The sequence below is a fragment of the Lithobates pipiens genome, unplaced genomic scaffold (assembly GCF_037356315.1).
Source record: "Lithobates pipiens isolate NorthernLeopardFrog02 unplaced genomic scaffold, aLitPip1_a1.2 Scaffold_28, whole genome shotgun sequence".
Taxonomy (NCBI): domain Eukaryota; kingdom Metazoa; phylum Chordata; class Amphibia; order Anura; family Ranidae; genus Lithobates; species Lithobates pipiens.
The window spans coordinates 19922958-19948835 of record NW_027507789.1 but is presented as its reverse complement, the minus strand read 5'-3'; the positions used below and the strand labels follow the sequence as shown (position 1 = coordinate 19948835).

At 44.2% G+C, this 25878-nt stretch overlaps 1 protein-coding gene across 1 annotated transcript in view; it reads left to right on the top strand.

Annotated features, from left to right (window-relative positions):
* PPP1R27 (protein phosphatase 1 regulatory subunit 27) overlaps window positions 1-24080 on the top strand; it is a 56985-nt gene extending 32905 nt beyond the window's left edge. The window contains exon 3 of the mRNA XM_077458849.1: window positions 19378-24080. Within this exon, the coding sequence (XP_077314975.1) occupies window positions 19378-19501 (124 nt within the window). The 3' untranslated portion in view covers window positions 19502-24080. The remainder of the gene's footprint in view (window positions 1-19377) is intronic.
* Window positions 24081-25878: the final 1798 nt, after the last annotated feature.

The following is a 25878-nucleotide window of genomic DNA, read 5'->3' as shown; positions in this document are numbered from 1 at the left end:
TCGAATCTCAGCCGCTTCAGCAGGAACTAACCAAGATTTGAACCATTAATGGGCAGGCTGAATGTACCAACTTGATTGATCGATTAGCTTGGGTACAACCAGCCTGCCGGATTCGCTTGCTATTATCACAAGTTTAGAACCCCTGTAAACTCATTTTATTGCCATTATTTGGAGTAGATCTTCTGTTGTGAGACAGGAAGTGAAGGGAAATCTCTCCAACGGGGCCACAGCAGGAAACTTTTTTTTTTTAGTCTGACTCATAGTAGTCACATTCAACTGGACTTGTTCTGTAATGTTGAATGGAGAAGCTTCTCTAAGCTACTTCTTCAGTTCTAATGATATAGGGATCTACCCCAGCATTTACATCCACACTGGTAGTACAGACACCTTGATTCAATCACAATGGAATGTTAGGATGTTAATTGTCCCAGAACAGGGTGGGAGGTGTGAAAGTTGTGGAACCATTCTGTTCTAGTTACATAATCCTATGGTGTTGTAAAGTCTCTAAAAGCATTAATCTTTCAATTCACAAGCATGGTACACGCGATGCGATTATCGGACAAATGATCATCCATTTTTTTTTTTACATGCCAGTCTCCATATCGAAAATTAAGAGGTTTCTAAAATTTTACGAAAAATTCTTGTACGACAGAATAAAAATTAGCAATTTATGTATTGTATTTATATTGTATTTTTGGACTTAAAACTGTACTGATTAAAGGAAAATCATACGATTTAGTTCCAGTTTGACGTAGATGGCCTCTTTCATACCTCTTGTGAACCATTTGTCCTCTCTGTCCAAAATGTGAACCTCAATGTCCTCAAATGAATGACCCTTTTCCTTAAACGAGAATTCCAGACATGGATATTTTTACATTTAACATAGAAACCTCTCACCAAATGAATGGCCCAACATAGGAGGACAAAATTCTACATGTCAAGACTCAGCAGTCTTCATACACCTTAAAGCTGAATTCCAGGTATGGATATTTTTACATCGTTCTATTGTCCAGTTTGGACCAATGTAGTTCTGCATATACCATACCTTTGGGATCCCTCTAGAAGCCGTAAATCACTGTAGTAGGCACCAGTGGCAGGCCGTCCATAAGGGAGCGCAGCTCCCTAATCCATACACTCAGCCCCTAATCTACACGCAGGGTGTCAGACGCATGGATTCCAGTGGGTTGTTTTTTTCTTCGAAGCACGTGATTAGAGCCTGAGGCCCTAATTGTCTTCGAAAAATGAGCACTGCGCCCTGAGCCCACCCAGTTGTCTGACAATAGCGATCTAATATTCGCTATTGTCTTCCTGATTCTCTTCCCAGCTAATCAGGAAGCTTGTCCTGAGACCCAATTGGCTTCCTGTGTGGCCGGGAGGAGAAGCAATGGCCCGGCTCTTCCTTCCCCCTGCCTCCTAAAGTAAGGCCTCTGATCGCCTTCCCGACTGTCTCCTGGGGGTTTGGTTTTGGGGTCGATCGCCGCATTACTGTGCGTCTCCTGTGGGGGAGACGCACAGTAATGCGTCTCCCTCCAAATTTTGCCACTGGAAGGCACTCTTAGTACAGTGAGCTCCACTAGCTTCCAGGTCCCATCCTGAATGGCTGCCCTGATTCTTTCTGAACACAGGAGGTCGGCTGCTGGGCATGAGCACCGTTCAGAGAATGCTTTGCTTTTTCTCAATGAATGCGAAGCATTCACTGATTGGACAAAGTGGAAAGATGGGGCAATGACCTCATGCCCACACCACATCCACTGTTCACAGTGCAGCAGGGCAGCTACTTGGCCCAAGACCCGTAAACTAGTGGAGATGACTGTAGTAGTGGTGCTTACTACAGTGATTTCCAGCTTCTAGAGCAGGGATCTGCAATTAGCGGACCTCCAGCTGTTGCAAAACTCCCATCATGCCTCTGCCTCCGGGTGTCATGTTTGTGGCTGTCAGAGTCTTGCTATGCCTCATGGGACTTGTAGTTCTGCAACAGCTGGAGGTCCGCTAATTGCATATCCCTGTTCTAGAGGGATCCCAAAAGTATGGTATATGCATAGCTACATTGGTCCAAGCTGGATCTATGGATTTATGTAAGAATATCCATACCTTGAATTCAGCTTTAAGGTGTATGAAGACTGCTGAGTCTTGACCTAGAAATTACCCTCCTATGTTGGACCATCCTTTTGGTGAAATGTTGCTTCATTACCCCAATGTACAGGTCTTTGTGTTCCTTGTAAAGGCAGGTGTTCCAATACTTTTGACAATTTAGTGTATACTAGGTTACTTAGTTTTTGTTTGGGCATTGGGTATTTTGGGTGTAAAAGCTTCTGTCTCAGTGTATTGCTCAAATTTCTTTGAATTGGATACATAATGTTGTCTAGATAAGTCATTAGATAACTCATGTTATTCATCTTTTAAATGGATATGTTCTATTTTGTATTGTTTGTACACTATATTACCAAAAGTATTGGGGTGCCTGCCTTTACACGCACATGAACTTTAGTGGCATCCCAGTCTTAGTCTGTAGAGTTCAATATTGAGTTGGCCCGCCCTTTGCAACTATAACAGCTTCAACTCTTCTGGGAAGGCCGTCCACAAGGTTTGGGAGTGTGTCTATAGGAATGTTGGACCATTCTTCCAGAAGCACATTTGTGAGGTCAGGCACTGATGTTAAACAGAAGACCTGGGTCACAGTCTCCGCTCTAATTCATCCCAAAAGGTGTTCTATTGGGTTGAGATCAGGATTCTGCGCAGGCCAGTCAAGTTCCTTCACCCCAAACTCGCTCATCCATGTCTTTATGGACTTTGCTTTGTGCTCTGGTGTGCATGTTGTCATGTTGGAACAGGAAGGGACCATCCCCAAACTGTTCCCACAAAGTTGGAAGCAGGAAATTGTCCAAAATGTCTTGGTATGTTGCTACCTTAAAAGTTCCCTTCACTAGAACTAAGGGGCCAAGCCCAACCCCAACCCCTGAAAAACACCCCCCCACACCATAATCCCCCTCAGTGGTGTCACTAAGGTTGGTGTCACCCAGTGTGGTAAAACTTGGTGTCACCCCCCATCAACTGTAATCGCCCCTCAGTACAGACCCCTCTCCACTTAGTATAGACCCTCCCTATGTGTAAGTTATCCTGTGTCTATTAGGGGCACAGGGTGACCAAGAACCCCAGTCGGGTCTGCACTAACTAGACTCACCATATACAACCACGCCGGACTCAGCATTTCATGTTACCACTGTTATCCTGGGTCTTATGTGTGTGGTTTGTGTTGAAAGAATGAAGGGGCTCTTCCACTTTGGACAGTAATATTTCTGAACAATATACCTCAAGAAAATATGAAGATTAATTCCACCTTTCCAACTGCCGGGAATATTGTATGAGTTTGGTCTCATAAACTGTTGTAGACTTTTTACTAAATTGTTTGAGGTGTGGCTTTATCCTATTGTTCTATTGTTTGTCTGCCTTGGGAGCAACTTATTATGGGATGTATATGTGTTTCTAGCATGTAGACCGGGGCAGGGTGGAGGGGGGAATTCCTTCAACAGCCCTCCCTGCTGGTAAGACGGTCTACTGCTGGAAAGTTGAATACACCTGTGCGTCTCTTGTTACTAAATGAAGTTTACTACACCCTGTGTCATTATGCAAAGCAGGGGGGGTTGTCCCCTGAGTGTACATCTCTTTGTGCCTGTGTTTGAATAAACAGTCTTATGTTTGTTACCACCCTACACTTATACTTTTGCAAGTGACTGGGTGGGCTAAGGGACCCTGGACCGTGCTGGTATCGGAAAAGGGAAGCTTATATACGGCAGACATACTCTTCTTGAGTACGGAGGTCTGTTACAGTGCCACCTCAGTACAGACCTCTCTCCCTCAGTACAAACCCTCCCTCCACCAAGTATAGTCCCCCCTTAGTATAGACCCCCTCCACTAAATACAGACCCCCCTCCCTCAGTATAGACCCCCCCACTAAGTATAAACCCCCTCCCTCAGTATAGACCCCCCTCAGTACAGATCCCCCTTCCTCAGTATAGACCTCCCCCTCGGTATAGACCCTCCATTAGTATAGACCCCTTCCCTCAGTACAGACCCTCCTCCATCAGAATAAACCCCCCTCCATCAGTATAGATTCCCCCTCAAACAGTACAGACCCCCTCCATCAATACAGACCCCTCCCATCACTATAGATCCCCCCTCCCATCAGTACAGACTCCCCCTCCCTCAGTACAGAAAAAATATGACCCACAATTTTGGTAAAATATAAAAGATGATATAACAATGAGTAAATAAATACCCAAAGTGTCGCACTTTAAAATTGCGCCCGCTTGTGGAATGGCGGCAAACGACTGTACCTAAAAATCTTCATAGGCAACGTTTTAAATCTTTTTACAGTTTACCAGTTTAGAGGTACAGAGGAGGTTTAGAGCTAGAATTATCGCTCTCGCTCTTAGCTAGCGATACCTCACGTGTGCGGTGCAAACACCATTTACAGATGCATGTGCGACTTACGTATGCATTCACATCTGCGTGCAAGCACTGAGAAGGGGACACTTTAAAAAAAAATTCCCTATTTATTAAATTTTTTAATGTTTTGTCTGTCCCTTTAATTAATAAATTTTTTTAATCACTTTTATTCCCATTACAAGAAGTATAAACATCCCTTGTAATAGAAATAAGGCATGACAGGTCCTCTTTATGGAGAGATCTGGGGTCTATAAGACCCAAAATCTATCCTTTACCTTTGAAAGCAAAATATCAAAAAAACAAAAAAAATCTTTTGGTTTAAAAAAAAAAAAAAAAAAAAATTGTCCCGTGAGGCATTGTAAAACTCTGACCTTCACAGACATGACTAGGCCTCATGGGAATTGTAGTTCCTGGACAACTGAAGGGCTGTAGTTTGGAGACCCGTGTGCTAGATCATAGAGGTGGGGAGAGACGATGTGGTCTCTGTTCACCTCTGTGACCAACCACACGAACCGTCGGATCCTTTCCCGGGCACGCCAGGAAGAACGGTAAGCCAGAGAAACACCGGCGAGCGGCGGGAGGGGGAACGACCCTTCAAGCCGCTTCTTAAAGCAATCCAGCCGCTTGGATCATTTTTATGAGAAACAGAATCGGCAGCTGAAAAAAATAAAAATAAAAATTGAGGTTATGGCTGATAGCTTTAATTGAAAGGCGCAACGTATATACTGTGGTCGGGTAAGCGGCGTGGGTGAGCGGCAAATTATGACTTTTTGGGTTTAGATCATTTTTACTATTCGTAAAATATATCTGTAGTATCGAATATGTATACATTTATAATGTGATACCGTAGTGTGCTGATAATTGTTTTGCCCATGTAGCCTTGGCGGTCTGCGTTTGTATTACATGTGAAATAACAGCCGTAGGATTGGGGTTGCAGCAAGGGCATGCCCTTATGTTGATATATTTGGACTTTGCACCCTTCTTTCCCATGTTGGGTGGTACGCTTTGGCATGAAGCCCTCCTCCCCTTGTCCCTGGCTGTATGAGTGCTGTGAGAAGCATCGACTGGCATTTAAGACAATCCCTTTCAAGTTGATCTTGGGCAGTGCCTTGCCATTTAGTGCTGGGGGAGGAGAGGGCAAGTCACATTCCCAAGACATGTGTTGGGACCAGTTTAGATTTTTCTCTCCCAGCAGCTTACCACGGTCATCCCTTGAGGCCAGCTAGCTTCACAGATGAGAAGTCTCCATGTTACTACTTCTCTACGAATGTTCAAACCAGACTTGGGTCAAAACTTTTTTTTAGAGGGTTAGAACTCTTAGGTTTAAGACCACTGTGGACCTTTTCTTCTGAAAATGCAAGTTGCCTGGCTGTTATGCTGATCTAATGGCTTTCATAGATTAGCAAGGAAGGTGCAAGCATGCAGGTCCTGATTTTGCTCTAAATGTAATTTATTGCACGTTTGGCCTGCATCTCAATGTGAGCTCAACAAGATGGCCAGGCAGCTATAATTTCCCTAAAGCAAATGTCCACCTTGATAAAAAATAAATAAAAAAATTGTCTGCATTATCCAGCTTTGTAAAGAATAATAAAAGCTGCAATGCTCACCTCCTGTCTGGGGCCGTCCCCTGCTGAAAGTTCTCCAATGATGCCCATAATCCTCCAATCCAGTTCCTGTGGGCCCAGGCTGTCATGGACACACCCACTGTAGGCGGTGTCAGCATGCAACCTAGGCTAATGCAACTGATCCACAGCTGTCATGGAAACCCCCACTGGGGGCGGTGTCAGCATGTAACCTAGGCCAATACAACTGGACCCAGGCTGTCATGGACACACCCACTGGGGGTGGTGTCAGCATATAACCTAGGGCCTAGGCTAATGCTACTGAGCCCAAGCTGTCATGGACACACCCACTGGGGGTGTTTTCAGCATGTAACCTAGGCTAATGCAACTGGGCCCAGGCTGTCATGGACACACCCACTTGGGGGGGGGGGCAAAGGTGTCAGCATGTAACCTAGGCTTATGGAACTGGGACCAGGCTGTCATGAACACACCCACTGGGGGTGGTGTCAGAATGTAACCTAGGTTATTGCAACTGGGCCCAGGCTGTCATGGACACACCCACTGGGGGCAGTGTCAGCATAGAACAGAGAGAGGCACTTCTAAGTGCAGTAAAATCAAGTCTTTAATAGCCAAAAACACTTACAAGAGAGAATGTGTAAACAGGCTCATCAAATGTATGAGACTCCCAGAGGGAGATTCTGCTGGGATTGTCTATTCAGCATGCCTCCTAGCTGGCCAGTGGTGTGGAGGTGCGTTGCAGACACCCTGGAAATTCCGTCACACTGCCGGAACCAGCGTGGAAAGCAATACCTGGGTGTAACGTCAGGAGGGGGCAGTGACACGTTTCGGAACATGCACACAGGCTTCTTCTTCATGAGGGCCATGAACTTTTCCTATTTGGTCCCTTTGGTCTCTTAACCACCTTCAGACCGGACCATTTTGCTGGTAAATGACCAGAGGTCTTTTTACAACTTGGCACTGCGCTGCTTTAACTGGTAATTGCGCGGTCATGCAATGTTGTACCCAAACAAAATTTGCGTCCTTTTCTTCCCACAAATAGAGCTTTCTTTTGATGGTATTTGATTGCCTCTGCGATTTTTATTTTTTGCGATATAAACGTAAAAAGACCGCAAATTTAGAAAAAAAATGATATTTTCTACTTTTTGTTATTAGAAAAATCCAATAAACTCAATTTTAGTCATACATTTAGGCCAAAATGTATTCAGCCACATGTCTTTGGTAAAAAAAAAGTCAATAATTGTATATTTATTGGTTTGCGCAAAAGTTGTCACATCTACAAACTAAGGTACGTTTTCTGGAATTTACGCAGCTTTTAGTTTACGACTGCCTATCTCATTTCTTGAGGTGCTAAAATGGCAGGGCAGTACAAAACCCCCCCAAATGACCCCATTTTGGAAAGTAGACACCCTGAGGAAATTGATAAGTGGCATGTTGAGCCCATTGAATATTTTATTTTTTTGCTTCAAGCGATTGAATAATGACACAAAGTTGTCACTAAATGATATATTGCTCACACATGCTATGGGCATATGTGAAATGACACCCCAAAATAAATTCTGCTGCTTCTCCTGAGTACGGGGATACCACATATGTGGGACTTTTTGGGAGCCTAGCCGCGTACGGGGCCCCGAAAACCAAGCACCGCCTTCAGGCTTTCTAAGGGCGTAAATATTTGACTTCACTCCTCACTACCTATTACAGTTTTGAAGGCCATAAAATGCCAAGATGGCACAAAACCCCCACAAATGACCCCATTTTAGAAAGTAGACACCCCAAGATATTTGCTGAGAGGCATGTTGAGTCCATGGAATATTTTATATTTTGCCACAAGTTGCGGGAAAATTACAAACTTTTTTTTTATTTTTATTTTTTTTCACAAAGTTGTCACTAAATGATATATTGCTCACGCATGCCATGGGCATATGTGAAATGACACCCCAAAATAAATTCTGCTGCTTCTCCTGAGTACGGGGATACCACATATGTGGGACTTTTTGGGAGCCTAGCCGCGTACGGGGCCCCGAAAACCAAGCACCGCCTTCAGGCTTTCTAAGGGCGTTACAGTTTTGAAGGCCATAAAATGCCAAGATGGCACAAACCCCCCCCAAATGACCCCATTTTGGAAAGTAGACACCCCTAAATTTAGGGGTACACTAGTGAGACTAGGTAATAAATGGCGGGTGCCCTGAAACTATAAAAAAAATAACTAACCAATCAGCGTCACCTGTAACAGTTATATGGTGATCACTGGTGAAAGGGTTAACTAGGGGGCAATCAGGGGGCTTTATGCGGTAGTATATGGGGGTCCCTGGCGCTATAAAAAGCTGCGGCGAACCTAAATACCTACCTGCCTAACTAGCGTCACCTGTGACACTAATACAGCGATCAGAAAAACGATCGCTTATTAGGCTGGGTTCACACTGGAGCGATGCGGGAACGCCACGAATCCGCGGCGGGTTCCCGCATCGCATGCCTCCCGGCGGCAGTTCACACTGCCCTATGCGAACTGCTGGGAGTGTCAGTGAAATGTTAATGACACCCCCAGATCAGTTCGCATATCGCAGTGCGATCTGCAAACTCGGATCGCATGGTGTGAACACCCATGCGATCCGATTCTGCTGCGGACCAAAAAAAGGGTCCCGTGCGAGTTTGCGGCGGGTGCGACACGAATTCAGCCATACTATCTGTATGGCTGAACTCGAATCGCACAGAGATCGGATGTGATTTGCACTGCAGTGCGGTGCGAATCACATCCGTTCTCATAAACCGCTGCAATGTGAACCCAGCCTTAGTGACACTGGCGACGGGGGGTGATCACGGGGTTAAACCTTTATTGGGGGGGTTAGGGGGGTACCTTAGAACTAAAGGGGGCTAACTCTAACTGCCCTAACAGTTATTACAGTCACAAATGACACCCGCCGGGTGATCAGGGGGTTAAACCTTTATTAGGTAATAAATGGCGGGTGCCCTGAAACTATAAAAAAATAACTAACCAACCAGCGTCACCTGTAACAGTTATATGGTGATCACTGGTGAAAGGGTTAACTAGGGGGCAATCAGGGGGCTTTATGCGGTAGTATATGGGGGTCCCTGGCGCTATAAAAAGCTGCGGCGAACCTAAATACCTACCTGCCTAACTAGCGTCACCTGTGACACTAATACGGCGATCAGAAAAATGATCGCTTATTAGGCTGGGTTCACACTGGAGCGATGCGGAAACGCCACGAATCCGCGGCGGGTTCCCGCATCGCATGCCTCCCGGCGGCAGTTCACACTGCCCTATGCGAACTGCTGGGAGTGTCAGTGAAATGTTACTGACACCCCCAGATCAGTTCGCATATCGCAGTGCGATCTGCAAACTCGGATCGCATGGTGTGAACACCCATGCGATCCGATTCTGCTGCGGGCCAAAAAAAGGGTCCCGTGCGAATTTGCGGCGGGTGCGGCGAATGGCTGAACTCGAATCGCACAGAGATCGGATGTGATTTGCACTGCAGTGCGCTGCGAATCACATTCGTTCTCATAAACCGCTGCAATGTGAACCCTGCCTTAGTGACACTGGCGACGGGGGGTGATCACGGGGTTAAACCTTTATTGGGGGGGTTAGGGGGGCACATTAGAACTAAAGGGGGCTAACCCTAACTGCCCTAACAGTTATTACAGTCACAAATGACACCAATGCAAAAAAAAAAAAAAAAAGCAATTGGTGTCACTGTGACTGGGGGGGCAGGGGTAATTGGGGGGTGATCGGGGGGTAAAGGGGGGGTGTGAGTGTGCCTGGCATTTTCTACTGTGTAGTGTAGTGCTTGTGCAACTCACCGATGCTCTCTCCTCGGTGCCGGAACGAAAACTACCGACACGGAGGAGAGAATACATCACTTCCTCTCCTGTGTTTACATTACAGGAGAGGAAGTGATGTCACCGGACAATTTCATTCGCCGGGAGCGATCGCGAGGGGGTGGCCATGAATGAATGGCCGTCCCCTCGTCCCGGATCGCTCCCGAACGAATACCGACCGCCGCAGGCACCGGGCGGGGGCCCGATCGGGCCCCCGACCCGCGGGAGGCAAGGGACGTACATGTAAGCCCTTATGCCTGCCCGTGCCATTCTGCCGACGTACATCGGCGTGCGGCGGTCGGCAAGTGGTTAAATATACCATTGAAATCGTTTTGTTATATTTTTATTATAAGTGCAAAAAATACCTGTTGATTCTGCCAAAAATCTAGTGAGCTGAAAGCTACTTGTGCTCTCTGCCTGTGATGCACTCTTTATCATTGTTTAGCTATCTCTGAGGACTACAGAACCCCTCCTCTCTATGTTATAGGGAAGAGAAATGGAAAGGGGGAGGTTATCGAAGGCACATCCTTCGGTGACAATGCTGCTGCTGCTCCACAGTACAGTGAGTCAGCGTTGTCACCCTAGGACAGGAAGTGTGGTTCTAGCTGGATCACCAGGTGAAAATAAAGGGAAAAAAAGCCAGAAAAAAAAAAAGAAAACTAATGTAGCTGGCACATCTAAAGCTGCAATTTTATGTTTTTGTTCTTGCATCTTTATCTCTGTGTGTATGTATGTGTGTGTGTGTATGTATGTGTGTGTATATATATATATATATATATATATATATATATATACATATATATATATATATATATATATATACATATATATATATATATATTGTAAGGGATCTTCCCGGGGTAGGGTGTGTTTGGACACAGTTCACAGCAGACTTGGAATTTATAAAGCAGATCTTGGCGTTTATTCATGGTACAAACAGTCCAGCAAACAAAATATACAGCAACACCGTGCTTTCTAAGTACAACAAAAATAAAAGTCCTAGCCCGGCTGGGCGCTTACTAACAGGTTCTGCTCACCTATCTGACACTTACAAACACAGCGTCTTTCGCCTGGATGTCGCAGGGTGAGTTTTAGCTCCAGCAGTGGCTGTGCTTGCAGCTTCCTTCAACACACAGATTGTTCGTTCCCTGGCTGAGAGCAACCACCTGCAGACCCTGCAGAGCCTTTAGCTTCCCAGGCTAATTAGGATCAAAGCTCACCTGATCCCAAACCCAGAACTGGATCGGGGGATGTGGAATGACAGGTCCCTCTACCAAACCTACCTGCCATTCCATATAAACCCAGGCCCGGAAAAATTAAATAACAACTCAGCAGCATATCGCTGCTGAGAAACTGATCCATCCTGGATTTACCATCTCACACTGTGTAGCAACCTAGGTGAGATGTACACCCCCTCAACCACTTCTCCAGTGACATGTCTACATATCCCCCCCCTCTTTTTCAGACCGGAGGGCTGAGCCTTTTGTCCCCACAGACAACTTACCCTTGACAATGCGTCAGCATTTGCCTGTAATTTCCCTGGCCTGTGTTCCACAGTGAAATTAAAGTTTTGTAGGGAGAGAAACCATCTAGTCACTCTTGCATTTCTCTCCTTGTTTAACTTCATCCATGTTAGGGGGGCATGGTCTGTCACCAACTTGAATTTCCTGCCTAGCAAGTAATACTTTAACGATTCTAGGGCCCACTTTACTGCCAAACATTCTCGCTCCACAATGGCATAATTTTTCTCGGCCGGGGTTAGTTTTCTACTCAAGTACGTCACCGGATGCTCCTCACCATTCACTACTTGTGAGAGTACTGCACCTAAGCCTGTGTTAGAGGCATCTGTCTGGACCAGAAATTCTCGCCTGAAATCGGGGGTAACTAACACAGGTGGTTGGCACAAGGCAGACTTAAGGCTTTGGAAAGCCTTCTCGGCCTCTGGGGTCCACGTGACCATTGCTGTCTTTCCGCCCTTTGTCAAGTCAGTTAGTGGAGCAGCAACTGAGGCAAAGTTCGGCACAAATCTACGGTAATACCCCGTAATACCCAGGAAAGCTCTAACCTGTTTCCTTGTCAGGGGTCTAGGCCAATTCTGTATTGCCTCAATTTTATTTAGCTGTGGCTTAATCAACCCTCTCCCAATAATGTAGCCCAGATATTTGGCCTCTTCTAGGGCTAGAGCACACTTCTCGGCATTTATGGTCAACCCCGCATCACTTATGGCATCCAACACGGCCTGTACCTTACAGAGGTGACTTTCCCAATCAGGGCTAAAAATGACCACATCATCGAGGTAGGCAGCTGAGTAATCACGATGTGGTCGCAGAATCAAGTCCATCAACCTCTGGAAAGTTGCAGGCGCTCCATGTAACCCGAATGGCATCACTACATACTGGAATAGCCCATCAGGGGTGGAGAATGCAGTTTTCTCTTTAGCCTCACCAGAAAGTGGAATCTGCCAGTAGCCCTTTGTGAGATCGAGAGTGGTTATGTACCTGGCGTTACCCAACTTCTCAATCAACTCATCTACCCTGGGCATAGGATACGCATCGAACTTGGAGACCTCATTCAACTTTCTGAAATCGTTACAGAACCTCCAAGTTCCATTGGGCTTTGGGATTAGCACAATTGGGCTGGACCATTCACTCTGTGACACCTCAATTACCCCCAGAGCAAGCATACGTTTTACCTCGGCAGATACGGCTTCCCTACGTGCCTCGGGTATCCTATAGGGCTTAAGGTTTACTCTGCTTCTAGGCTCAGTTTCAATGTGATGATGGATGAGGTGTGTACGCCCTGGGAGGTCAGAGAACTTGTTTTTGTTTTTCTGTAAAAATTCCTGAGCCTCCTGTTTCTGTGACACTGATAGAGTATCACCTACCTTGACTGGAGGGATTGGTTGTGACAAATCATTAACAGTATTTGTCGCCACCAAGGATTCCCTGTCTTTCCAGGGCTTGATCAAGTTTATGTGATAAACTTGGAAAGGCTTCCTTCTACCTGGTTGGTGCACCTTGTAGTTCACCTCACTGATCTTTTCAACAATTTCATAAGGACCTTGCCACTTCGCCAAGAATTTACTCTCAACAGTGGGGACTAGTATAAGGACCCTATCGCCTGGGTTGAATGTCCTGATTCTTGCGGACCGGTTGTAAATTCTACTTTGGGCCTCTTGAGCCCTCTGGAGGTGTTCCCTTACCAGGGGCATTACAGTGGCTATACGGTCCTGCATTTGTGCTACATGCTCAATAACACTCTTGTATGGGGTGGACTCATTCTCCCATGTCTCTTTTGCAATGTCTAGTAGACCCCTAGGGTGATGACCATAGACCAACTCGAATGGTGAGAACCCTGTGGACGCTTGGGGCACCTCCCTAATAGCAAACATGAGGTAGGGTAATAAATGATCCCAGTCACGACCATCTTTTGCCACCACTTTCTTCAACATATGTTTCAAAGTTTTATTAAATCTCTCCACCAATCCGTCCGTCTGGGGGTGGTACACAGAGGTACGGATGTGTGAGATTTTAAATAGTCTGCATAATTCCTTCATTACTTTCGACATAAATGGCGTACCTTGGTCAGTTAGGATTTCTTTGGGGATCCCAGTCCTAGAGAACATATAAAACAACTCACGTGCAATTGTTTTAGATGCAGTGTTTCTTAAGGGTACAGCCTCAGGATAGCGGGTCGCATAATCCAGGACTACCAAAATATACTGGTGTCCTCTAGCTGACTTTACAATGGGACCCACTAAATCCATGGCAATACGCTCAAAAGGCACCTCTATAATAGGGAGCGAAACCAAAGGACTGCGAAAATGTGACACTGGGGCACTAACCTGACACGTGGGGCACGACTCACAGTATTTTTTAATGTCATCATATATGGCCGGCCAAAAAAACCTCTGGAGAACCCTCTCTCGCGTTTTGTCAGTCCCCAAGTGTCCCCCAAGAACATGGTTATGTGCCATGTCAAGCACCTGACGCCGGTACGGCTTAGGTACCAGAAGCTGTTCCACAATCTCATCTTTAACCTTATTGACTCTATAGAAAAGATCATTAGTCACCGAAAAATGTGGAAATCTTTTTTCAGCATCTGGTTCCTGAGGTACCCCGTTCATAACAGCAACCTGCTCTCTCGCATTTTTGAGAGTGGGGTCCTGTAATTGTGCAGTCCCAAAATTATCGCTAGACACCTCTAAGTCTAGTATATTTTGCTCAGTGGGAGGAGCCTCCTCCTCCCCAGCCAGGACCTGCAAAGGAAAACAATCATTTTCATCCTGCACATTTTTATCATTCATAGTGGACAAGGCAACCCCCTTAGAGGTATCCTCACTCCTTTTGGGGATTTTTCTTTTTTCCCAAAGAGCCCAGAATAATGGAAAATCACGCCCCAATATTACATTATGCATGAGGTTTTTAACCACACCCACTTCATATTGTACGGTGCCTTGTTCAGTCCCGACTTTAGCCAGCACTATAGGGTACACTTTTGTATCACCATGTATGCACACAACACTCATATGCTTTTTAGACTCTAAGTCCCCAGTCACCAGGCTAGCATGCACCAAGGTTACAAGGCTTCCTGAGTCCATTAACGCTTTAACAGGAAAGTCATTGATTGTGATGTTGCAGATTTGCGGTTCAGTCTCTAGTCCAGGAACTGCAGCACAAGATGGTTCCGCAAATAGCGACTGACGCCGGCTAGCGTCACATTCCATGGGTTCAGAGGTAAGAGGGCAATGGGCCGACACGTGTCCCGCCTCATGGCATCTCCAACACTGGATAGGGCCTGGTCTCTTTGGCAAGGAGTCCTTTTCAGAGCCCCTTAGCCACCCGGGACCATCACCAGTCTTTAGCCAAGTCTGTCCACACCGTTGCCCCTAGCAACCGCGTTGCCCGCATTCTCCACCAATTGTAAGGGATCTTCCCGGGGTAGGGTGTGTTTGGACACAGTTCACAGCAGACTTGGAATTTGATAAAGCAGATCTTGGCGTTTATTCGTGGTACAAACAGTCCAGCAAACAAAATATACAGCAACACCGTGCTTTCTAAGTACAACAAAAATAAAAGTCCTAGCCCGGCTGGGCGCTTACTAACAGGTTCTGCTCACCTATCTGACACTTACAAACACAGCGTCTTTCGCCTGGATATCGCAGGGTGAGTTTTAGCTCCAGCAGTGGCTGTGCTTGCAGCTTCCTTCAACACACAGATTGTTTGTTCCCTGGCTGAGAAGCAATCACCTGCAGACCCTACAGAGCCTTTAGCTTCCCAGGCTAATTAGGATCCAAGCTCACCTGATCCCAAACCCAGAACTGGATCGGGGGATGTGGAATGACAGGTCCCTCTACCAAACCTACCTGCCATTCCATATAAACCCAGGCCCGGCAAAATTAAATAACAACTCAGCAGCATATCGCTGCTGAGAAACTGATCCATCCTGGATTTACCATCTCACACTGTGTAGCAACCTAGGTGAGATGTACACCCCCTCAACCACTTCTCCAGTGACATGTCTACAATATATATATACAGTGCCTTGCGAAAGTATTATTATTTGGTCCCCTGCAGATTTTGTAAGTTTACCCACTTACAAAGAAATGAAGGGTCTATAATTTTTATCATAGGTGTATTTTAAATGATAGAGACAGAATATCGGCCAAAAATCCATAAAAAACACACAATACAAGTGTTATAAATTGAGTAAAATAAGTATTTGATCCCCAAGCAAAACATGACGTAGTACTTGGTGGAGAAACCCTTGTTGGTGAGCACAGAGGTGAGACGTTTCTTGTAGTTGGTGATCAGGTTTGCACACATCTCAGGAGGGATTTTGGTCCACTCTTCTTTACAGATCTTCTCTGGTTTCTTGGCTGTCGCTTGGCAATTCGAAGATTTAACTCCCTCCATAAATTTTCTATAGGATTAAGATCTGGAGACCGGCTAGGCCACTCCATGACCTTAATGTGCTTCTTCTTGAGTCACTCCTTTGTTGCCATGGCGGTATATTTTGGGTCGTTGTCATCCTGGAAGACTCATCCACGACTCATTTTGTAGAGTAGTTAAGGAAATGGGATTATTGCGGTGCCCTTCAATCAAACAAAAACAAATTGATTTTAAAAGAAACAAGATATATGGAATACAAATTTAACAAAAGGAAGATTTTTTTTTATTTAATACAATAGAAAAATGACAAAAATACATAGACAGGGTACACAAGGATCATTGGATTAAAATACACATTTGGTGAATCTAATTGGTCAAAGATGGCAGCGACCTTGTAATTACTCCGTGGTCAAGAATATCCCAACATGTTTCGCCATTACAATGGCTTCTTCAGGGGAGCCAAAACTTGACCAAAGAAGAGACGAGATAAGAGGCTAAAGAAACATAACAGAAAAAAACAAAACCATTAGAAAAAATTCCGGGTTGTGTGCTGCTTGGCTTTTTAGCTGAAGAGATCTCGCAAATCAAAATAGAATTTGATTGAAAAATATGTTCATCCATCATTTCATTGAGCACAATGGGTGAACATATTTTTCAATCAAATTCTATTTGATTGTGAGATCTCTTCAGCTAAAAGCCAAGCGGCACACAACCCGGAATTTTTTCTAATGGTTTTGTTTTTTCTGTTATGTTTCCTTAGCCTCTTATCTCGTCTTTTCTTTGGTCAAGTTTTGGTTCCCCCGAAGAAGCCATTGTAATGGCGAAACATGTTGCGATATTCTTGACCACAAAGTAATTACAAGGTGGCTACCATCTTTGACCAATTAGATTTACCAAATGTGTATTTTAATCCAATGATCCTTGTGTACCCTGTCTATGTATTTTGGTCATTTTTCTATTGTATTAAATAAAAAAATCTTCCTTTTGTTAAATTTGTATTCCATATATCTTGTTTCTTTTAAAATCAATTTGTTTTTGTTTGATTGATGGGCACCGCAATATTCCCATTTCCTTAACTGCTCTACAAAATTCTAACTCTGGGATGAGGTGCTTTAAATGTATTGGATTCCCCTGCTTGATTTCTCTATTTTCTACTTATTTTACTCACTGAACTGCAACTCAATTTATAACATTTGTATCACGTGTGTTTTTTTTTTCTGGATATTCTGTATTCATTTGAAATACACCTATGATAAAAAATGATAGACCCTTAATTTCTTTGTAAGCGGGCAAACTTACAAAATCTGCAGGGGATCAATAATTATTTTCCACACTGTATATTGTGCATTCACATCGGTTCCTGCCCTCAACTCAAGCAGGTTACAATCTTAAAGGCCCATACACACGATCAGACTTTTTGACAACAAACATGCAAATTAGCTGTTTATGAGCAGCATCCGATCGTGTGTACGCTCCATCGGACAAACTTTTTTGGTTTTCATCAGACTTTTGTTGGCTGTGCGAACGGACAAACTTTCTGGCAACAAAAGTCTGATGGAGCAAAGTCTGATCGTGTGTACAGAAAACCATAGGACTTTTGTACAAAGTACAAAAAGGCATGCTCAGAACCAATGCAAAAGATCAGACAACAATACAGAAGTTGACCACAGGTGGCGGTAAAGAGCAGAAAAACCACGTGATTTGGTGAAAGTTGGCTGAAAAAGTCCTGCTGTGTGTATGCAATACAAGTTCAGGGCCGACGCCCTTTGTACAAAAATCCAAGGGAAAGTTTGTACAAAGTCCTATCGTGTGTATGAGGCTTTAGCCTCATACACACGGTCGGACTTTGTACAAACTTTTCCGTGGACTTTTGTACAAAGGGCGTGGTCCACAAGTTTGTATTGCATACACACGGTCGGACTTTTTGACAACAAACACGAACGTAGTGACGTCACAACGTACTGACGCCACTTCAAAAGAGGACGTTCAATGACTCCAGCGCCACCTTTGGTCAACTTCTGTATTGTAGTCTGATCTTTTGCATTGGTTCTGAGCATGCGTGTTTGTACCTTGTACAAAAGTCTGATGCTTTTGCGTACACACGGTCGGACTTTGCTCCATCGGACTTTTGTTGCCAGAAAGTTTGTCCGTTCGCACAGCCAACAAAAGTCTGATGAAAACAGAAAAAGTTTGTCCGATGGAACGTACACGCAGTCGGATGTTGCTCCAAAACAGCTAATTTGCATGTTTGTTGTCAAAAAGTCCGACCGTGTGTACGGGCCTTAAGGCCCATAACTCACATTCATACTTAAGGCCCATAAACACGATCAAACTTTTTGACAACAAACATGCAAATTAGCTGTTTTGGAGCAACATCCGACCATGTGTATGCTCCATCGGACAAACTTTTTTGGTTTTCATCAGACTTTTGTTGGCTGCGCGAACGGACAAACTTTCTGGCAACAAAAGTCCAATGGAGCAAAGTCTGATCGTGTGTACAGAAAACCATAGGACTTTTGTACAAAGTACAAACAGGCATGCTCAGAACCAATGCAAAAGATCAGACAACAATACAGAAGTTGACCAAAGGTGGCGGTAAAGAGCAGAAAAACCACATGATTTGGTGAAAGTTGGCTGAAAAAGTCCTGCTGTGTGTATGCAATACAAGTTCAGGGCCGACGCCCTTTGTACAAAAATCCAAGGGAAAGTTTGTACAAAGTGCTATCGTGTGTATGAGGCTATAGACAGGAACCAATTAACCTACCAGCATGTCTTTGGAGTGTGGGAGGAAACCCACATAGGCACAGGGAGAACATGCAAAATCCAGGCAGGTAGGGCTGTGGTTGGGATTCGAACCAACGCCCTTAAGGCCCATACACACGATCAGACTTTTTGACAACAAACATGCAAATTAGCTGTTTTGGAGCAACATCCGACCATGTGTACGCTCCATCGGACAAACTTTTTCGGTTTTCATCAGACTTTTGTTGGCTGCGCGAACGGACAAACTGTCTGGCAACAAAAGTCCGATGGAGCAAAGTCTGATCGTGTGTACAGAAAACCATAGGACTTTTGTACAAAGTACAAACAGGCATGCTCAGAACCAATGCAAAAGATCAGACAACAATACAGAAGTTGACCAAAGGTGGCGGTAAAGAGCAGAAAAACCACATGATTTGGTGAAAGTTGGCTGAAAAAGTCCTGCTGTGTGTATGCAATACAAGTTCAGGGCCGACGCCCTTTGTACAAAAATCCAAGGGAAAGTTTGTACAAAGTCCTATCGTGTGTATGAGGCTTTAGTGCTGCTAGGCTGACTTTTGCCCTTAGTGCTTACAAGGCAGACTTTTTTTTATTTTATTTAGGATTATTTTATTTTATTGTTTTTTATTTTTTTTTGGAAGGTATATAGACTTCCCTTAGTTATCTAGAGGAGATATACAGTACTTCCAATTCCAACAGAACTTGATCATAAATATTAGCAACTACATTACATTTTATAGGGCGAGGGTCCACTGAAAATTTGAAGGACCTGAACCACCTGGCTCCTAGCATTGATACATCCCCTTGTATTATTCTACACAGCCCTAATACAAGTTTTTCTTTTCTCCCTCTGAACCCAGGTATCTTCTAGCTCTCGGAGCGCAAAAGGATGTTGTGAACAGCGAAGGGGAGACGCCATCCGAGCTCATAGACTCTGACTGCGAGGAGTTAGTGCAGATCTTCTCCACGAAGAAGGGCGACTGATGAACCCTTACAAATTGACTACCAACCCCAGCAGGGGTGCATTTTTTGACACGTGCTGCCCCCTGGTGGGAGCTGGTTGAGCACACAGACTGCAGAGGTTTCTTCCAGAGCTCTTGCCCAACTTAACCCAACTCACTGCCAAGCGGGTACGTCGTGCCACCTAAGATGGGGGAAGGTGACCCAGCAGCAAGAGCGTGTGTATCAAAGGTCTTCAAAAGTCTTTAATTTAAAACAAAAAAAAAAAAAAAGCATGTGTGGATTCATTATGGCAGCCACCAGTGACCCATTCACTGGTATAACTGGGTTGTGACTGTGCAGTCAAGAGGCCCTGTCTGAAAGAGGACAATAAGTTACCAAGGAAGGGAAAAGTGTTACCTGATTTTCCCGCACGCGGGGCAATGTTGTTTTGTCTACTAAGATTTTTGTTTTTTTTGTTTTTTTTTCGGAATGTACATTTCTTTATACAAATTTGTGGGTGTAATAAGCAGTGTATTATTTTATAACTCCACATTAACAGAACAGCTTTTGTTAGACAAAAAAGCATAAAAAAAAAATGCAAAAAAAAAAAAATGATAAAACAAACAAAAAAAAAAAGTAATATAATTGCTGACTAAAATGGTGCTTTATGTGCATATGTGACACTTATTTTATTTATTTTATTTTATTTTATCTATCTATTGGTGGCGACAATTTTGTGCAGTTACTGCACACTAGACTGACAAGTTTCGATGAGGTTGCTTAGTTTTAGGCTAGGTTCGCACCCATGCTTTTCCAGTGCGTTTTCAGTTTTGCAGAAACGCACTGCAGTCCATTTAACATGATTTCCTATGGATCACGTTCACATCTGGTGCATTTTTTTGAAAGGGTCAGGGACTTTTTTTTTTTGCCTGCTGCAAGTTTGCGTTTTTGGTTCAATAGACTTTAAAAAGTAACTCCACTTTTGTTGAGAAAAAAACATTCCCCTCTGGGTGATCTATGTACATTGTAAGGATTTTAACAAACTTTGTTTCAGATTCTGACCTTTTGTTAATCTAAAGAAATCCCTGTCTGTGTCCATGTGGTGAGGTAATCTAATGGGAGTGGTTTCTAAATTATCAACCAGCTGCTTCACCTGCAGGGAACCAATTAGGAAAGTGGGAGGGGTCTGCATCCATTTTAGACTTGATTTTTCTATTGGGAGTATCGCACCAAAAATGACATTTTTGTTGCAGGGGATGCCTGATATCTGACTTGTGTCTTAGTGCAGGCTTCTGGGTAAAATCAGGGAGCCAATCACAAAAGCAGGAAATGGAAAGAGAGGTCCCCCAAAGAGGGTTGGGACTTTGAAGGTAACTAAGTATAGGTACAAAAAACAAACAAAAAAGTTTATGATAATATGATTTATTAAAGCGGGAGTCCGCCGTTTTTTTTTTTTTTAAGCCAGCAGCTACAAATACTGCAGCTGCTGACTTTTAAAATAATGACACTTACCCACCCAGCGCGCCCGCGATGTCGGCACCCGAAGCCGATCTCTCGATCGTCTCTCGGGTGCTGCCGCCGCCATCAAATAGAATTTGATTGAAAAATATGTTCACCCATTGTGCTCAATGAAATGATGGATGAACATATTTTTCAATCAAATTCTATTTGATTGCGAGATCTCTTCAGCTAAAAACCAAGCGGCACACAACCCGGAATTTTTTCGAATGGTTTTGTTTTTTCTGTTATGTTTCTTTAGCATCTTATCTCGTCTCTTCTTTGGTCAAGTTTTGGTTCCCCTGAAGAAGCCATTGTAATGGCGAAACATGTTGGGATATTCTTGACCACGGAGTAATTACAAGGTCGCTACCATCTTTGACCAATTAAATTCACCAAATGTGTATTTTAAAGCGGGAGTTCCGCCGTTTTTGTTTTTTTAAAAGCCAGCAGCTACAAATACTGCAGCTGCTGACTTTTAAAATAATGACACTTACCCACCCAGCGCGCCCGCGATGTCGGCACCCGAAGCCGATCTCTCGATCGTCTCTCGGGTGCTGCCGCCACCATCTTGGGTATGGGAATCAGGAAGTGGAGCCTTTCGGCTTCATTTCCCGGTTCCCTACTGCGCATGCGCGAGTCGCGCTGCGCAATAAGGCCGGTCCCCTCTGTCTCTGGGATCCGTGTGTTTCCCAGCAGGCAGCGGGGGGACCTTCGGAAAGGGGCGTAGATTCTGCAGAATCTACACCGGAAGTGGGTGCAGATACCTGTACTGTACAGGTACCTGCACCCCCCTCCCCCCTGAAAGGTGCCAATTGTGGCGCCGGAGGGGGGGGAAGGTTCCAATGAGCAGAAGGTACACTTTAGGGTGGACCTCCGCTTTAAGTATTATAATAAAAAGTCAATGTATGTATAAACAATGCAATTGACTAGTTAAGAACAATATCAAAACATGAACAGCAAGTACAAAATGACGTAGTCTCCTAAATAGAGATTAGGCCTGACGTGTTTCAGGATCTTGTCCTTTCTTCAGGGGCAAACCCTTGTGGAGAACAGTGTACATAAAAAAACATATATTAAAGTTGAGAAACATAGTAACAAGGGGCATAAAGTTTCTCAACTTTAATATATGTTTTTATCATAGATATACACTGTTCTCCACAAGGTATTGCCCCTGAAGAAAGGACAAGATCCTGAAACGCGTCGGCTCTAATCTCTATTTAGGAGACTACATCATTGTCATTTTGTACTTGCTGTTCATGTTTTATTATAATACCTAATAAATCATGTTATCATAAACTTGTTTTTTTTTACCTATACTTAGTTGCCTTCAAAGTCTCAACCCTCTTTGGGGGACCTCTCTTTACCTATTTATGTATAGGATGGTGGCAACGCTTTAGTCCACCTTTGGTGAAACCTCTTTCCAAGCAGGAAATGGTGTTTCGGGGGGGGGGGGGGGGGTTCTGTATACCATCTGTGTACAGAACACCTCCAGGTTGACATATTGCATTTTACAGGAACTTATAGCACTGCAGATTGAAAAGCAAAGTAATTTTAATAACATTCAATAACAATATGACTTGAGGTGCAATTGTATGTGTTGTATTATTATTTATTTAAATTTCTTTTAAATTTCTTTTATTTTTATTTTAAATTTATTCCAATTTCTTTTCCCCAAGAAAGTGCTGTTACCCTTTAATGGAAATGGAACGGAAATGCGCCAAAAACGCGCATAAAAAAACGCACTGGGAAAACGCATCAAACGCGACCAGCATAAGTGTGAACCTAGCCTTAAAGAATAATTCAAGGCATTGGCATGTTATACATAGTTATAGTGCCTTGAAAAAGTATTCCTACCCCTTGAAATCTTCCACATTTTGTCACGTTACAACCAAAAACGTAAATGTATTTTATTGGGATTTTATGTGATAGACCAACACAAAGCGACTCATAATTGTGTAGTGGAAGGAAAATGATAAATGGTTTTCAACATTTTTTTACAAATTAATATATCAAAAGTGTGGCGTGTATTTGTATTCAGCCCCCTTTACTCTGATACCCCCAACTAAAATCTAGTGGAACCAATTGTCTTCAGAAGTCACCTAATTAGTAAATAAAGTTCACCTGTGTGTGTAATGTAATCTCAGTATGAATACAGCTGTTCTGGGAAGCCCTCAGAGGTTTGTTTGAGAACCTCAATGAACAAACAGCATCCTGAAGGCCAAGGAACACACCAGACAGGTTAGGGATAAAGTTTTGGAGAAGTTTATAGCAGGGTTAGTTTATAAAAAAATATCCCAAGCTTTGAACATCTCACGGAGCTCTGTTCAATCCATCATCTGAAAATGGAAAGAGTATGGCACAACTGCAAACCCACCAAGACATGGCCATCCACCTAAACTGACCGGCCGGGCAAGGAGAACATTCATCAGAGAAGCAGCCAAAAGGCCCATGGTAACTCTGGAGGAGCCGCAGAGATCCACAGCTCAGGTGGGAGAATCTGTCCACAGGACAACTATTAGTCGTCTCTCCACAAATCTGCCCTTTATGGAAGAGTGACAAGAAGAAAGTCATTGCTGAGAGAAAGTCATAAGAAGTCCCGTTTGTAGTTTGTGAGAAGCCATGTGGGGGACACAGCAAACATGTGGAAGAAGGTGCTCCGGTCAGATGAGACCAAAATTGAACTTTTTGGCACACTAACACTGCACATCACCCTTAACACACCATCCCCACTGTGAAACCTGGCGGTGACCGCATTATGTTGTTGGGATGCTTTTCTTCAGCAGGGACAGGGAAGCTGGTCAGAGTAGATGGGAAGATGGATGGAGCCAAATACAGGGCAATCTTAGAAAAAAAACTGTTAGAGTTTGCAGAAAACTTGAGACCGGGGGGGGAGGTTCACCTTCCAGCAGGACAACGACCCGAAACATACAGCCAGAGCTACAATGGAATGGTTTAGATTAAAGCATATTCATGTGTTAGAATGGCCCAGTCACAGTCCAGACCTAAATCTAATTGAGAATCTGTGGCAAGACTTGAAAATTGCTGATCACAGACGCTCTCCATCCAATCTGACAGAGCTTGAGATATTTTGCAAAGAAGAAGAATGGGCAGAAATGTCCCTCTCTAGCAGGGCTGGACTGGGACAGAAATTTGGCCCTGGACTTCATCCAGACCGGCCCACTTACATTTTGAGTGTCCCATCAGCACTCCCTTACATCAGAGTGTCCCAACAGCACCCCCTTACATCAGAGTGTCCCATCACCAGCCCCCTTACATGAGAGTGTCCCATCAGCACCCCCTTACATCAGAGTGTCCCATCAGCACCCCCTTACATCAGAGTGTCCCATCAGCACCCCCTTACATCAGAGTGTCCCAACAGCACCCCTTACATCAGAGTGTCCCATCACCAGCCCCCTTACATTAGAGTGTCCCATCACCAGCCCCCTTACATTAAAGTGTCCCATCAGCAGCCCCCTTACATCAGAGTGTCCCATCAGCACCCCCTTACATCAGAGTGGCCCATCACCAGCCCCTTACATCAGAGTATCCCATCAGCACCCCCTTACATCAGAGTATCCCATCAGCAGCCCCCTTACATCAGAGTGTCCCATCACCAGCCCCTTTACATCAGAGTGTCCCATCACCAGCCCCCTTATATCAGAGTGGCCCATCACCAGCCCCCTTACATCAGAGTGTCCCATCACCAGCCCCCTTACATCAGAGTGTCCCATCATCAGCCCCCTTACATCAGAGTGGCCCTCTGAGCCATCGGCCCACCGGGAAACTCCCTGTAGTCCCAATGGCCAGTACATGCCTGCTCTCTAGATGTGCAAAGCTGGTAGAGACATCCCCAAAAAGACTTGCAGCTGTAATTGCAGTGAAAGGGGGTTCTGCAAAGTATTGACTCCAGGGGGCGCCATACAAATGTACCCCCCCACACTTTTCACATATTTATTTGTGAAAAAAATTTAAAACCGTTTAATATTTTCCTTCCACTTCACAATTATGTGCCACTTTGTGTTGGTCTATCAAATAAAATCCCAATAAAATACATTTACGTTTTTGGTTGTAACATGAAAAAATGTATATATATCACATGGCGATACCTGGAATTATTCTTTATTACATTTTGTCTTCGCAAATCACAGTAGTTGTTTCCTACCGCTTGTTTTTTTTCTTTCTTTTTTTTTGCCGTGACAGTGTAAGAAAAAAGTTGTACGAATGTGAACTTGTGGCATCTCCAAAACGAATAAACAGGATCCCCACAAGCCAGGTAATAAAAGGTGCTTGCTAATACCTTTAAATGTGTCCAATGCTTCTTTTGTGTTCAAAGGGTGCCCCAAAACTGAGACACAGTTCAGGAAACATCAGATTTTTGCTCTGATTGACTGAGGACATACTGTGAGTGCAGTGACCAAGTCACTGTGTGCTTACAGTGCAATGGTGCAGACAGCAGTGTTGACGTCATGTCCGCATCTTTGATGGCCACCCAACACCAGAGAAAGGGAGAAGCAGAGGAAGAACCCACCTATCATGATTGTCCTAACGGCATCTGAAAAAGGAAAAACAATAGAAAGAAATAATTTACCAGGGGCCCTTTGTGGTTGGTCCATTCTAGGCAGAGCCCCAAGATGGACTTTAATATTACCTGCTTTAACCACTTACAGAACGGAAGATCTCCCCCCTTAATGACCGGGCAATTTTTTGCGATACAGCACTGAGTCGCTTTAACTGACAATTGCGCGGTCGTGTGACGCTGTACCCAAACAAAATTGACATCCTTTTTTTCCCACAAGTAGAGCTTTCTTTTGGTGGTATTTGATAAAATGTGAAAATGTGAAAAATCACAATAAGCGTATATTGATTGGTTTGCGCAAAAGTTATAGGGGGTTATTTACCAATGGTAAATCCACTTTGCA